Genomic DNA, 13,634 nt, shown 5'->3' with positions numbered 1-13,634 from the left:
CGTGTAATTAGCGCTTGTCGCTCTTCCCGCCCCCCTGCGAGGAGCGCTTTTGTCAAGAAGTCGCAAGCCAGGTTGAGTGAAAGACTTGAGAGACAAAGGCGGGAAAGGTTGGCTGCGGGTGGGCGGGTGAACACGCCACACTTGGGCCCGTTTCCTCAATTACGCCCCCCCCCCCCTCCTCCGCCCTTCCTGTGATATGTCGTGGCGCGAACGCAAAGTCTTCCGACCTCTTATAAATAGATCACATGGCTCAACCTTGTTTTGTATTTTTAATTTAAAGTGCGACATCAGTGGCGTCAAAACTTACCAAAAAAAAAAAACAAGCAAGTCTAATTGCTAGCCAGGCTGCAGGCGGGATTTTTATATATTTTTTTGAATTATTTTTTACTTTTTTTTTTTTTTGTCCTTTTGAGTTGTCGCAGTGACAGTAAACATGCAAGCGTATCGGTTTTGTCTATTTGAAATCGCGTCACAAGTCGTTCAGTGACTTGGGAAAGTTTGACGACGTTTTCATGTTCACGCTCGTAAAACAAATAGGTCAAAGTTTGTTATCGAGGCGGAAAAAGTTCAACGACGTTTCCATGCCAGGTAATTATTGGAGTGCACGGCAAGACGGTCTTTGTTCATCGCATTAAAATAAAAAAAAAGTTTTCAACAAAATTTGCTCGGGTTTGTTTCGTTTTTTTTTATGTTCTTTCATTCCGAAAACTTTGAAAAGTCTTTTTTGGGATTGTTTTTTATTTGATCAAGGAAAACATTTCACCTAAGATCGATATACGCTATTTCTTGAACTATTATTTGTCGAAGAAAATCTTTTGGAGCGGCTCGAACATTTCAACGCGAGCTCATTATCGGATTGCGCGACTGATAAATGAAAGCATTTTATTTTGAACGGATCCCATCAGAAAGAATCGAGAATAGAAGTCAATCCCGCCCACAAAGTTTTTCTTCATTTATTCGCTGGCAAAAGAAAAAAAAAACTTTTCAATGCCATCATTGTTAATGGAATGTAAACTTTTAGTTTAAAAAAAAAAGTTTGTAAAACAAACATTTATGTTTGGATTTCAGAAAAAAATATTCCAGAAAACAGCAGCCATGTAGTTTTCTTGTTACATTTTAAAAAAAAATATTTTTTTTTGTTCCTTTTATCGACATTTTCAAGGCAGAAATTGAATCATTGCATTCCACTTTGGTTCATCTAGGAATGGTTTTTTTTGGTTGTTTTTTTTTTTTTAAATGTGGAGCTAATAGAAATGCCCCCCCCCTCCCCCTCCCCCCATCTCATGCTGGGGCCTCCTGTCGCAATCCCCTCGGATGGGACTTGGATCGATCGGCGCTCGGTATCGACGCAACACCTGCCGAGGGCGAGCGTTAAGCCGTCCGAGAGCTGATGAGGCACTTCAAAAAAAAAAGAAAAAAAGAAAGAAACGTCCGCCACCTTTCATGTTTGTCAACACCATCCGAAGCATTTGCATAATGACCTTAAAAAAAAAAAAAAAACAGACAAGGGCAAAGCCGCTTTGTCGTTTGCCTAATTAGAGCGAAGCGAGGGGCCGAGGTGGCGATCGCCTGCAGGAAGGCGTTGTGATCGCCTTGACAAAGCGCACCTTTGCTAATGAAAGCCCCTTTTCGTCTTGCGGTTTTTGAAAAAAAGAAAAAAAAAAAACACCTTCCAGACGTCTCGGTAGACAAAAGCGCTGAGGTGTCACTTTTGCACGCATGCAAATGACAGCGGCGTGTCACAATCATTTATTGATGAAGGAGGTCGTGAACGGGATCTTTCGCTTACTTGAGCCCGCCCACGAGGCGCTCGCTCGGCTTTTCCTTTCCCATCATGCCTCGCTGCCAGCCGCCTAAAAGAGAGAAGGACGCTGAAAGGGGGGGAAAAAAGTTGCCAAAACACGAACACGGGCGCATTTTTGACTTTTGGAATCACACATGGCAAGTTTTCTTTTTTATTTTTTTATTTTGGTTTGTTTTTCGGTCAAAATTTCTTTTACAAAATTGTTTTGTTTGTTTTTGCTGATTTTCGTAGTGTTTTTTTCCGGACATTTTTTTGCTGTTATCTGATTTAAAAAAAAAAAAAATCTTTTTTCTTGGTGATTTTTGTTTTAAGGACTTGCCAATTTTTTTTCCCAATCCAAAAATGACCGCGTTCACCTTTGGATAAAATGAAAGGACAAAAAAAAAAAAAGAAATTCTCTGATGTGGGCCGTATTTCCTTTTTTTGATTGCTCCAGTCGGGCCTCTGGTTTGCATTTGTTGTGTGAAAATAAGTAAGAGAATTTGTGCCGTACAATTGAGTGAAAACATGTCACCGCTTTATTATTATTATTTTTTTAAATTCCTAATATATATATTTTTTTTGCCTGTCACCGAATGTTCTCCCGGTTTTGTGGCCCATGCCAACTCGAGTTCCCTCCTGGCTCCGACGGCACATTTGAAGCATTCCGAGGAGGCGAAGAATATCTGCGTGAACGCGTGCGATTGTATTCCGCCCCCCTGCGGAATCGGCCCCTTTTCCCGATGTTGTCAAACAGAATGACTAAACGCGCCGGCTCCCACGGCGGGACTCTTACTAATTTATAAGGTTACGAGCGCGACGCGACGTGATTGACAATGCGATAAATGTTATTTGAATATGCTTGACATGAATTATGTAAGCGCAGAGCGCGCCGCCGCTGGTGGCTTTGTCGGTCGGCTCCCTCCAGCTCGCCGCCGTTCCTCCACGATAACGTCAGCGGTGGATGTGCAGCACGGAGGGCCGCGTACGCGTGACGCTTTTGGGAAAAAGCAAATAAATTGAAAGGCTCGACACGTGGACGAATCGCCTCCAATGATGTTGCGTTCACCGACATCGTCCTGTTTCGTGTTTCGCGTACATTTTTGCCTCGTACGAATCGTGTCGTTTTTAATGGATGGCTTGATCGAAATTAACAATCGGTGCAAAAACACGGCGAGAGAAAATGGAAGAAATAAACACGTGACTTCCAATCATCTTTTCTCGGTTCGTGTTAAGAATTAAATGCTCAAGTCATTTTCCGATTTGTACTCATGCGGTTTGTCTTTTTGTGTCCCACAAAAGAATTCTTTTGTCGATTGGTCAACCACCGGAGGAAATTGCCGGCGTGCCCCGAAGAAATGTTTCCTGTGGTCTGGGTGTGCAAATGTTGAGCGCCGCATCGCTTGCCGCTTGACGCGATGTCAGACTCGCAGCGGCTGACTGAAAGGTGAGCGCGCACTTTGCCGGCGGAAAAGAAAACACGGCTGCACTTTGATACGCGCTCGACATTTGACAGCCTTTCAAGACAACACTCACATTCGCTACGTTGACATTTTTTTATTTTGCTTTATGAACAAATCGAGACAATTATACAACATCTTGCTTGACTGAAACGAGTCAGAAATTCGATTTGCATTTTTTTGTCTTTTAAATGTGCGTCAAGAAATCAACGCCTGACCTCGAGTAAATGTGCTTTTAATTGGAGGAAGTCCTCAGTGAATTTGGAAAGTGTGTGTGTGTGTGTGTGTGTTGACGTCTCTGGAAGGACTCCCTGTCCCACTTGATGTCGCAACAGCTTGTTCGACACGCGTGTTTTCCGTCACGGCACACGAATGTCGTCATGTTTTTAACGACGCAATATGGCAGCATTGCAACAAAAAAAAAAAAGTCCCAATCGTATATTTAGGCCGCTCGATTCCATTTCTCCCCTCTCATGATTTCGAAATATCGTAATTTACAATAAAATCTTTTGCCGGGCTTTGAGCCACGCTTCTCGGATGACCTTGAAGGTTGCATTCCTGCTCCTCTCGACAATTTTTTTTTTAGGTGGCGTGAGAAATGGCTATAAGAGCAGTTTTTATCTCTGCGTGTCCCCCCCCCCTCCTCTCCTCGCCTTTGTTGCAGACATCCGAGCCTGCCGAGCCCCGCTGTTGCCGTGGGACGGCCCCCGTCAATCACGCCTTGACGGCTCCGTGACAACGTGTACGTCGAAACATTTCAAACGTGGCCTCAAAAGCGACGCGTGACAGGCGAGCGTTTGAAAGTGGCTGCAGCGCCTCGGCGGCAAAAAAAACCAAAAAAAAAACAAACTGCAAAAACAACAGCGGCGCAGGCGAGCGGGCGGGCAGGGAGGACGACGCCCCAAAAGTTGAAAAGAGGCGACAACGTGGGTCTTGACGACGACAATTCCGCGCTGGCAAGTCGCCGGCGCAAACCTTTTCATGCAAACGCGAGCGTGTGCCCGTTAATTCATTTCGACCTCTTCTGCACAGCAGCAACGAGAAAAAGGAGAAAAGGCCTCTTCATGAGCGGAACTTGTGCAGATTCCGTGAGGTCAGTCATGAAACTTGGTCACCAAGATGACCAAATGTCAAATTTAGTCGTATTTGCGCTTCCAATTTGGTCGCAAAATCTCACAAACGCGTTCATTTCTCTTTTCAGGGTCGGCTTCTGGAGAGTTTTTTTTTTTTTTGGGCATCCAACCAAGTGTGCGAGATGGGCCGAGCAAATCTCTTGTTGCTCCGTGGAAGTGGCTCGGAGAGCTGAAAAAAAAGATTGAGGTGAGTTGAATTTGAAAGACGACTAGAAATGAACGCCTTTTTGGTCACGTGTTTGTTTTCGTTGCTCATCATAAAGATGCTTCCGAAAGTGAAAGTGGCTTTCGGGAGCGCCATTTTCAAAAAGTTGCGGCCGGGCTCAGGATGTGGCAAGCCATCTCAATGATGTCATTTATTTGACGGAAGAATCACAAGCAACGCAAAAAAAAAATTTGGAGAGGGCTTCCAAAAATAGACGTCGTCATCAGACCGAAACGTCCAATCGAATGTGTGAAAACATGGCAACCGTCACGCTTAGAGAGAACACTTTCGAACATTTCAAAAAGGACACACAAACAAACAAAAGGAGTACAAAAGGGGGTCGATCCCGCGCCAGGCCCTGACATGAACAACCGCCGTCTCCACGGCCCTGCGCGTATAGAAACGCGCAATCTCACACACACACGCGCACACGCACGCACGCACGCACACAAACGATGGCTTGCAAGTGCTTCAAAGGCGTGATGTGTGTGTGTGTGTGTGTTTGACACTTTTGACTGCTCGCTTTGAAAGCAGTTGCGTGCTAAGGGACGCAGGTCACGTCACTCTGCGAGTGATTTTTTTTTTTTTTTAAGCGCTCCCTCACTAACGCCAACGAACACACAACAACAACAACACACACACACACTCAAACACACACGCACGGAGCTCTCATGTGTTCTAAATGTTTAGATGCAAGCAAACAAATGCACATCCAAGCTGCAACAGAGACTTGGCGGCTGTTGAAAAGACAAAAAAAAAAGTTGCTCTTTTGGAAGCCTTTTGCTTTGCCTTCTAGTGCCCTCTAGTGGTGGCAACGGATTTGTCACTTTCATCTCGATAGGACTGCACACAAAGTGTAGAAGTCCGTTTTAAAGAGGAGACATTGATAGAAAAAAAAATATATGTTTAAAAAAACAATTGTTTTTTTCTTGTTAGAAATATTTCTCGTTTTTTTATTCATATGAATAGATCATATGACAAATGTCAAAAATATTTGTTTTTATCTATATAAATGTGATTACTACGTACTTCCTGTACATGCATATCGACATGTGAATATTGTATTTTGGAATATTCTCTAAAAAAAAATTCCCTTTCACGTAAACTATCCACCTCTTGACCGCAACTTGACCATTTCTGCCTCTTCAGATAGTCAAAATAACACTTTTTTTCTTCCTATTTTTCTTCGTTTATCAACTAGCAGGGTAAAAAGTTGAAGCATGAATAGTTAAAGCGTTTATTATTCGTCTTAATGAATTCAAGGCGATGTTTTTTTCTCGCACGAGGAGCAGCAGCTGTTTGGGCTTCTGCTTCTTCTCGTTCTTGTTGCCGCGCAGTCAGAAGCTCATTTCAAACAGCTCGCCTCGTTCGCTCCCCGAAGGACGCCGCCTTCTAATGTCATCACTTCAACTCCACTAATGCGGCGCTTTTATTTTATATGCGCGCCTGCTGTGAGACGAGGGCAAGAAAAACACATTCAAAACACTTTTCGGATATTTCCAAAGACGTCTCGTTCACCTTTGGAGGATTTGATCTTTTTGTCATTTGGAACCATGTGACCATTTGGCACATGCTTCTGCTGATTATGCCTCACTTTGCTGCATTATCAATGCCTAAATGTCTTTTTGCAATCATTTATTTCGTCGCAGACGCCTGATTAGGTACACCTACACAATGTGATTTGGACTTAAAAAGTAATATTCTCATCATATTTCAGTTTTCTGTATGAATATTGTTTCATGATTACCTCTTTTTTTTTTTTTTGAAGACTGCTACATTTCCTAAAATATGAACACATTTCTAAATCAAAATCCAAAATTCAGCAATTCAGATAAGATATGTTAAGTGCGCTTTTTTTTTTTTTAACTTCAAATTTTTAGCCCAGAGATGACGGCTATGCCCGCTGCTCCACTCTACCTGCTGGGACACAACGGCACAACTCTCTAAATAAATTTCAAATGGCCTCTGGCAATCAAAAATTAAAAAAAAGAAAAAGCTTTCATGTTGCCAAGCTGCAAAAAAAAAAAAGGAAGGAAGTGCAAGCAGTCAATCAAAGTCAGGTGATTTTTTTTTTTTCTTTCTTTCCTTTAAACGGATGTCGTTCATTATGAGCACAACTTGCCCGGGCAGGAGTGCTGGTGGTGAACGTGATCAATAATTGATAGGCGGTGCAATGCAATGCAAAAAAAAAAAAAATTGCGCCTCCCCTCCGGTGCGCTTGTCACTTGCTGTTGTCAGAACACATTTGCTTTGATGACAAATTTGAAGATGCCAACGAGGGCGTCACATCTGATTAGAGAGCCGAAAGGCAGGCAGCGTGCAAGGGATGGAGGGGGGGGGGGCTCTGGAGGACCGACTGGGCCAAGCTCGGAGGTGAGCTGAGGGGGGGGGGGGGGGGGGGGCTTCAACCTTCGTCAAGTCAGGAAACTGCGGGACTTGTTTGAAAGGCACCTGAATCGTAAAAAGTTGTCTTTGCGTCTTCTGGAAGATGGAAGCCGGTAACAAAAGTCCGATGAGTTCCGATCTGCGTCGGCTCACCAAGAAACGAAGAAGTTGATTGGAGGCCTCGACCACGCAAGCAAATAAAGTCAGCGATGTGAACCGTCCAGACTCAAGATCGAAAGTCACCGATACCGTTCAAACAAAATAAAAGTCTGGAAATGGATCCAAGCAAAGAAATTGAGCGACTCACTCATTGCAAATGCACGTTTCCATGGCGACGTAAGAGTCGGCTATGTGACGCGCTACGTTAGCAATCAACGCGGCATGAAAGGCTGACTAAGGAAGGCAGCTGTTCGGAGCACTTTTAATGAGCTTTTTTTTTTTTAATGAAGTGAAGATTTTACCGCAAACTTCCAATCTGAAGAGTCGCAGTGAGCATAATTGACAGCTGCATGCGTCCAAGCGCCTCCCGTCTGCTTCCAGCAATCCACTTCCTCTTTTAATTATCCTCCCGGCAAAAAAAAAAAAGAAGCTGGAGCACATCAGACGCATGGCGGCAAATGCGGACGTCTTGGCACCCGCTCACAGCGTCGCCGGCGCCTGCCGTTCCCGATAGAGCGCCGACGCTGGCAGGCGCCACCTGGAGATTGGGCGACAAAGAACGGCGAGGATCATCTCGCCGGCTCCTCACTTGGCCGCCGTGCGTTTGTTTTGGGCTGTTTTGCTTTTTTTTTTTTTGCCCGCCGGCAGATTAAGTCGCCGACTGGCGAGGGAGCCATTGTTTCCGCCTCGGTGGCGTGCTGCTTTTTGAGAGAGCGCGAGGATGCGTTCCTATCTCGCACGGCAACGTTTTTGGGGGTGACGCCGGTTCTCCACGCCAGGCTCGCCACGCGTGTCTCGTTTGGAGCGGGCGAATCGTGCGTCCCAAATGTCGGCTCATTGTTCCGATGCCAGTTGACAAAATGTGGCCCGCAAACCGGAAGCCATTTTGTTCATTTTCGTGGGTGAGTTCACTTTGGGGAGTCTTGCCGATCGCAATATGGATGATTGCGTTCGCTCGCTCCGACGACGTCAAAGTTCAGAGTGGCGCTTTTTGGGCGAGCATCGAATTGTTGGGTCGCAATTGTCCTGGGAACTTTTGCCCATCAACTCCTTCACATTTCTCAGCGTTTTCACTCAACCTTAATTCATTCTTTTTCAGAGCTGGAGTTTTTTTTTAACCCTAACCCCCCCCCCCCCCAAGAATGTCGTGTAATTTTGACAAAAAGCACGATCATCATGACCATGAAGCACGCCATCCGAACCTGAGCTCGTTAGCGAGAACCCCATTCGGGCCCCCCAGGGTCGCGTGTCCCGCGGCTCCCCCGAACGTTGAGCGGCACCAACACGCCCCCCCCCCCCCTCCCCTCCCTGAAGGCAACGTCACATCACATAACGCCTTCTTGCTTCTTCCTGACTTCCCCCCCGAAGGAGACGAAAGCCCCCCGCTGTGGATCATTCCACTCTTCATCTGAGAATGACGGAAGAGAAAAGGCGAACGGCGTGTTAGTGTTGGTGGGGAGGGGGCGGGGCTTCATTTGTGTCCAAGGTGCGGCGTCTTGAGCGTGATGACACCGTTCGCCCGGCGAAGGCCTGTCACGCGAGGACGCGCTTGATTGATGCACGCCCCACCGAGTCGAGTGAGGAGAAACTTTCAACCTCTTTCGTGTGCTCGCCTCCCAAAAGAAAATATCCACTGTCGTTCCTCCGAGAAGTTGCGCAATGTGACTTAATGAACTCGGTTTCTTGTACTTCATCAAATGGAATCCAACCGTTTAGTGCCATTGACGATTATATTTGTCAAAAAACGCAGCCCTTCATCAGAAATGAAATGACAACTGATGCCACTAGATGGCGTTGTGGCTTCGCTTTGGATTTGAGGTCAGCACAGCTCTTGAGTGGAAGATAAAAGGGCAGAAATTGTTGGGAAAAATCACAAGGCACAGAATTGGCAACATTTTCAAATGTTGGTGCGTCACTCTCCAAAACAAAATTGTCATGGTCCGTCTTTGTGGTTTGAGGTTCATGTTTTTTTTTTTTTTTTTTTTGCGTGTCGTTAGGCTTATCGTGTCCACCTGTGCTTGTCGTGGCACGCCCTCGTGTTGGCCAATCAGCTCCCTCCAACTCTTTGCGTCTCGTCAATCGGTTTGTATTTAGTTCCCCGATTGCTTTCTTTTCTCGTTCGGTCGCTGCCGTGTCAGGTTTGTTGCCTCGGCCAAGTTTTGTTTGCTTTGCTTTGTTTTGTTTAGCCTGCTTCCTTTTTGGTTTCTTTTCAAGTGAAACATGTTTCGATTTTTATTTAGTTTAAAGCACCCCCTTGCCTTGCTTGCCCGCATTTTGGTCCTCCTCCATTCTTGTATTTGACAAAGTTTCAAGGAAGTGCACGTTGTTTAACGGCTGTTTCACGCAAAGATTCCGCAAAATTCATCAATCACTCAAAACAGACAAAAAGTGTTCACTCACAAATTGTGAAATTGCCCCAAAAGTGTCTGCTTTTACAGTTCCAGCGCAAATTCCGCTGCACACAGATCGTCAAAATCGATTATTTTGTTTTGTGAAGTGCTCAAATAGAAACGAGGGGAACTTGCAAAGAATGTTTTACTCTCCAAATTGTTGCTGAGCTCAAGTTGTTGTGGAAATTGAGGATACGGTTTTAAAATGAGGAAAATGCTGTCTTGTTCGACATTCTCGACCGTCGTCACGTTCATTTCGGACGCGTTGGCGAGGAAAGGGCCAATCGACGCGTGTCATAGGAAATGCGCGGCGGCGCCCGTGAGACTTTCCGCACCCATCAAACGGTGCAAAAGCTTGGCGGCTGTTGCGAAAAAGCGAGCGGGCGGCGGCTTTTTGTTTGGCCGCAAAAGGCTAAAAGATGAGCGCGAGCTTTCTGGCATCAAGTGGGAAGAGGCGCCGCGCAAATTGACGGCGCGATCGCTTGCCGGCCTTTTCCCGCTGGCGGCTGCGAGCTCCAAAGTCCAAACGTCTTGCACGCGTGCTTCGACGGTTTCTTTTTGCCCGCACGCTCGTCCCTCCTGGCTTCACGCGGCCAAGACGGAACTCGACACGTTTCACTTGACGCTTCATAGATCTCGTTGGCTTTTCGGCCGCCACTCGAACCGCCGAGGCTTCATGCGGGCGAGCGGCCGACTTCACCGGCTAGCGCGACGTCCTCGTCCCCGGCAACTTGCGCAACCGCCGGATGTTCCCGCCCGTAATTCAGTCAAAGACAGCTCCGCCCCCCCCCCGCGGCCCCGGTGCACCGCCGCTCACCTTGCACATCAAATGGCGGCCTTTTCAAAATGGATGTCAATCACGACGGCTTTTGATTCCATTTGGAGATCCGCTGGCAGGTCGCGGCATGAAAGACTTTGGCTGCGAGGCCCACAAAGGAGAAGCAGTCAGCCTTTAAAAGGAATATCAGACAAGCCCACAAGACTCGCCGCCTTCATTCTAATTCCGCTAATCACACCAACGGCTTCCGGCGCTTTTAGGCAGCGGCGTAAAAATGTTGGGGGGAAAAAAAATCAATGAATGTAAACTTGTCACGCCGCTGAAAGTGTTGCAGCTCAAAAGACGGCGCCGTCGCTCTCAAGCGAGGGCGACGAGGCGACACGTTGCAAACGTCGTTTCAAAGAACGAAACCTCCATGAGTCCGTTTGTCAGGAAACGCCACTTCACCTGAGTCACTCCATTTGTCACCAACTTCAACTTTCTGCCGGCAAATATTCCATCGCCGCGTATTTCGTGTGTTTTGAGAAAAAAGCAAATCCGAATCAAAAATGTTCCTCAATGTTTTCATTCCTTTAAATAAGACAAAATCCGAAACCCGAACCTGCTTGCAAATGGAAACCAGAGTAATTTCACTACGTTGGAACCGGAACCCTCGTTGCAAATGTGAACCCTCACCCTACAAAGTCGTTACTCTACTTTCAAACATATCGAATCAAAAATAACAATTTTACATCCCAAAAAAAAAAGTTTGCTTGACACCACAGCTCATCTTTAAAGGCAAATGTTGCAAGTCCGATTGTGGCTTCTCTCTTTTTTTTTTTTTTAAATTGGGTGGGGGGGAATGTGCCGCCGTACAATATTTTACGCAGCGCTTGGCCGGGACAAAGCGGCCACTCGTGCGGCCGAGCCGGCGTGCTGACTCGGCGCCGTTTTGCCAGACTTGCCTTTTGTACGTGCGGCCCGTCGGCTCTATAAAGGCGGCGGGCGGCGCCACATCCATCGAGTGCTTCTGATCGCCGCTTGAACGACGTCACGATGAGCAAGGTGAGTGGCGAGGCCTCGTCGTGGAAAAACAACGACTCAAATCACTTGGTGGACTTTTCCAAAAACAAAAACATTTCACCCAATTTTCTAAATGTCTTTTTATGTTTGAGAAAATATTCCTTTCCAAAAAGTTTTTTTTTTTTTTTTTCATTGTGTTGTCGGCGCAGATCGTCTTCTTTGAGGGCCGCAACTTCCAGGGCCGCCAATTTGAGTGCGACGGCGACTGCCCCGAGATGCAGAACTACTTCAGCCGCTGCAACTCCATCCGCGTGGAGAACGGCTGCTGGGTGGCCTACGAGAAGGCCAACTACGCCGGCTACCAGTACGTGCTGCGCAAGGGCGACTACCCCGACTACCAGCGCTGGGCCGGATTCAACGACTGCATCCGCTCGTGCCGTCTGGTGCCGCCCGTGAGTCGCGTCCATTTGCGAAACAAATCCAATTCTTTTCCCATCACGGAATAACCAATCGATTAGGATTTTTCACCCGAGTCAAATGGAAAACATTTGGAAATTTGTCAGACAAGGAATGCGTATCGCCTTATTTTGCCATTTGTCGGGAAGATGTGTGACGTGTGTTCTTTTGTTTTGTCGTGGTTGCGGCCGCAGTACAACGGCAGCTACCGCGTGAAGATCTTCGAGCGCTCGGATTTCGGCGGCCAGAATCTGGAGCTCCTGGAGGACTGCCCCGACGTGAACGAGCGCTTCCACACGCGCGACATCTCCTCGCTCAACGTGATGGAAGGCTACTGGATGTTGCACGAGCAGCCCAACTACAGGGGGCGCCAGTACTTCCTGCGCCCCGGCGAGTACCGCCGACACAGCGAGTGGGGCAGCGCCAGCCCCGCCATCGGCTCGCTCCGACGCGTCACTCAACTCGACTGATTTCTTTTTTTTTTTTGTCCGCGTGCCGCCGTCGTCTTCCTCCACGCGTGTTGTCGTCAACATTGGTCGCTGTCGTGGAACTTTATTTCATGTTGACTTTTTGTCAAAGTTCCCCACTATATTGCTTCTGCCTTGACTTACTGAAATCACCACAAATTAAAAAAAATAAATAAAAATCAGACGTCAACTTGCAGTTTCTTTCCCCCGTTATATTCGGAAAAACAAGCAATTTTTTTTGCTTTCAATTTTCTCATAACGAACCAAAACGAAGATTTTTAGACAAAAATGCAAACTCGCGATAGACCGATTATCCTTTTTGTTCGTTTAAAAAAAAAAATGTTTTAGACGTAATACGACATTTCCGCTTCAGATATCCACCTCGACTTTTTTTGCTGGCACATTGTCAGCCATTAGCATCAAGGCGAGCGGCGGCCTCCATCTTCTTTTGTAGGTCACGTTGCTATTAAAGAACACTCGAGGCTCCGAGCGGATGTACAACAAGTAAGCGTCTTTAGCAGATCACATGCCGCCATGAAAGACGTCCACGTTAGATCCACATCACACGCGCCAAAGACACGGCGTCAAAGTGTCCCGCTACTCGCCCCGAGCCAGCGGGCGGGAAATTCGCTCAGAACCAACAGACGCCAAAAAAACCCTCAACTAAAGCCGCTGCTCATGCATTTTACATCAGCCTGAGATTTTGCTTTCAGAAATAAAAATCAATTATTGAAATTGTTAATTAGGCGCCGCGTAATTGGCCGAGATTCGCATGAATTAATAACGCTGAGCATGAATTATTGACTGTGAACGCGAGGAGGAAAAGAATGGAGCACGTTGGAGAGTCTCTTAAGATCAACTGGGAGAGAAAATATGAGTTTTGGCCTCCAGTAATGTCCAATTAAAGGATTTCCGCCTTTTTTTTTTTGCAGCACTTGTCAAGCGCTTTGACTTTTGAAACAAACGGACGAATATTCCCAAAAGACGTCGCGACGTGGCAGCACGGAGGACGGGCCGGGTGGGCAAATGTCCGGCAACACGTAAACTCCGAATGTACACACACTCGCATATCGATATTCCGTCGGAATCGTCCGTTGCCCGGTTTGTAATCACGTTCCTCTCATTGCCAGAAGCTTGGTTTTCATTCTTCATTTTGCATGTTTAAAGTTAAATTTGTTGTGTAACAAGCATGCGGAAGGTTGGGAACCATGCCGGGGGGGCGGGGCATAGTATATAAGTAATAAGTCTACTTTGCATTTTTTCACCGTGTTGGACCCCATTAAGCGCGATAGAGGATGTGTGTGTGTGTTTGTGTGTATAAGCAATTACGTTACAACGTTAACAATTTAATAATTTGTGTATAAAGGAATCAACAAACTCAAAAATGCGAACTTTTGACCACTCAAAACAAAAGAA

General features: G+C 46.5%; 1 protein-coding gene and 1 long non-coding RNA gene across 3 annotated transcripts; both read left to right on the top strand.

Annotated features, from left to right (window-relative positions):
* Positions 1-2,723: 2,723 nt before the first annotated feature.
* Positions 2,724-4,175, top strand: LOC148317820 (uncharacterized). Its single transcript, XR_015839978.1, has 3 exons — positions 2,724-3,007; positions 3,086-3,230; positions 3,908-4,175. It is a non-coding gene; the product is annotated as an uncharacterized LOC148317820 (long non-coding RNA).
* Positions 4,176-4,278: 103 nt separating this feature from the next.
* Positions 4,279-12,414, top strand: LOC148317819 (gamma-crystallin M2-like). 2 transcript variants are annotated; one of them, XM_088284903.1, is made up of 4 exons: positions 4,279-4,336; positions 4,445-4,563; positions 11,505-11,747; positions 11,946-12,414. In XM_088284903.1, the coding sequence occupies exons 3-4, from the start codon at positions 11,571-11,573 to the stop codon at positions 12,219-12,221; spliced, it is 453 nt and encodes a 150-aa protein (XP_088141029.1). In that variant the 5' UTR covers positions 4,279-4,336; positions 4,445-4,563; positions 11,505-11,570; the 3' UTR covers positions 12,222-12,414. The 2 variants fall into 2 exon arrangements, with proteins under 2 accessions (XP_088141029.1, XP_088141028.1); XM_088284902.1 differs by lacking the exons at positions 4,279-4,336; positions 4,445-4,563 and adding an exon at positions 8,658-11,337.
* Positions 12,415-13,634: the final 1,220 nt, after the last annotated feature.

Source organism: Idiotropiscis lumnitzeri, chromosome 20 (genome assembly GCF_059441095.1).
Source record: "Idiotropiscis lumnitzeri isolate Australia: NSW breed Sydney's pygmy pipehorse chromosome 20, RoL_Ilum_1.0, whole genome shotgun sequence".
In the NCBI taxonomy this organism is placed as follows: domain Eukaryota; kingdom Metazoa; phylum Chordata; class Actinopteri; order Syngnathiformes; family Syngnathidae; genus Idiotropiscis; species Idiotropiscis lumnitzeri.
This window is presented reverse-complemented; position numbering and strand designations above follow the sequence as displayed.

Coding starts and splice junctions, on each gene's coding strand:
- LOC148317819 (XM_088284902.1), top strand. Junction 11,748..11,945: donor CGTGCCGTCTGGTGCCGCCC/GTGAGTCGCGTC, acceptor TTGCGGCCGCAG/TACAACGGCAGCTACCGCGT.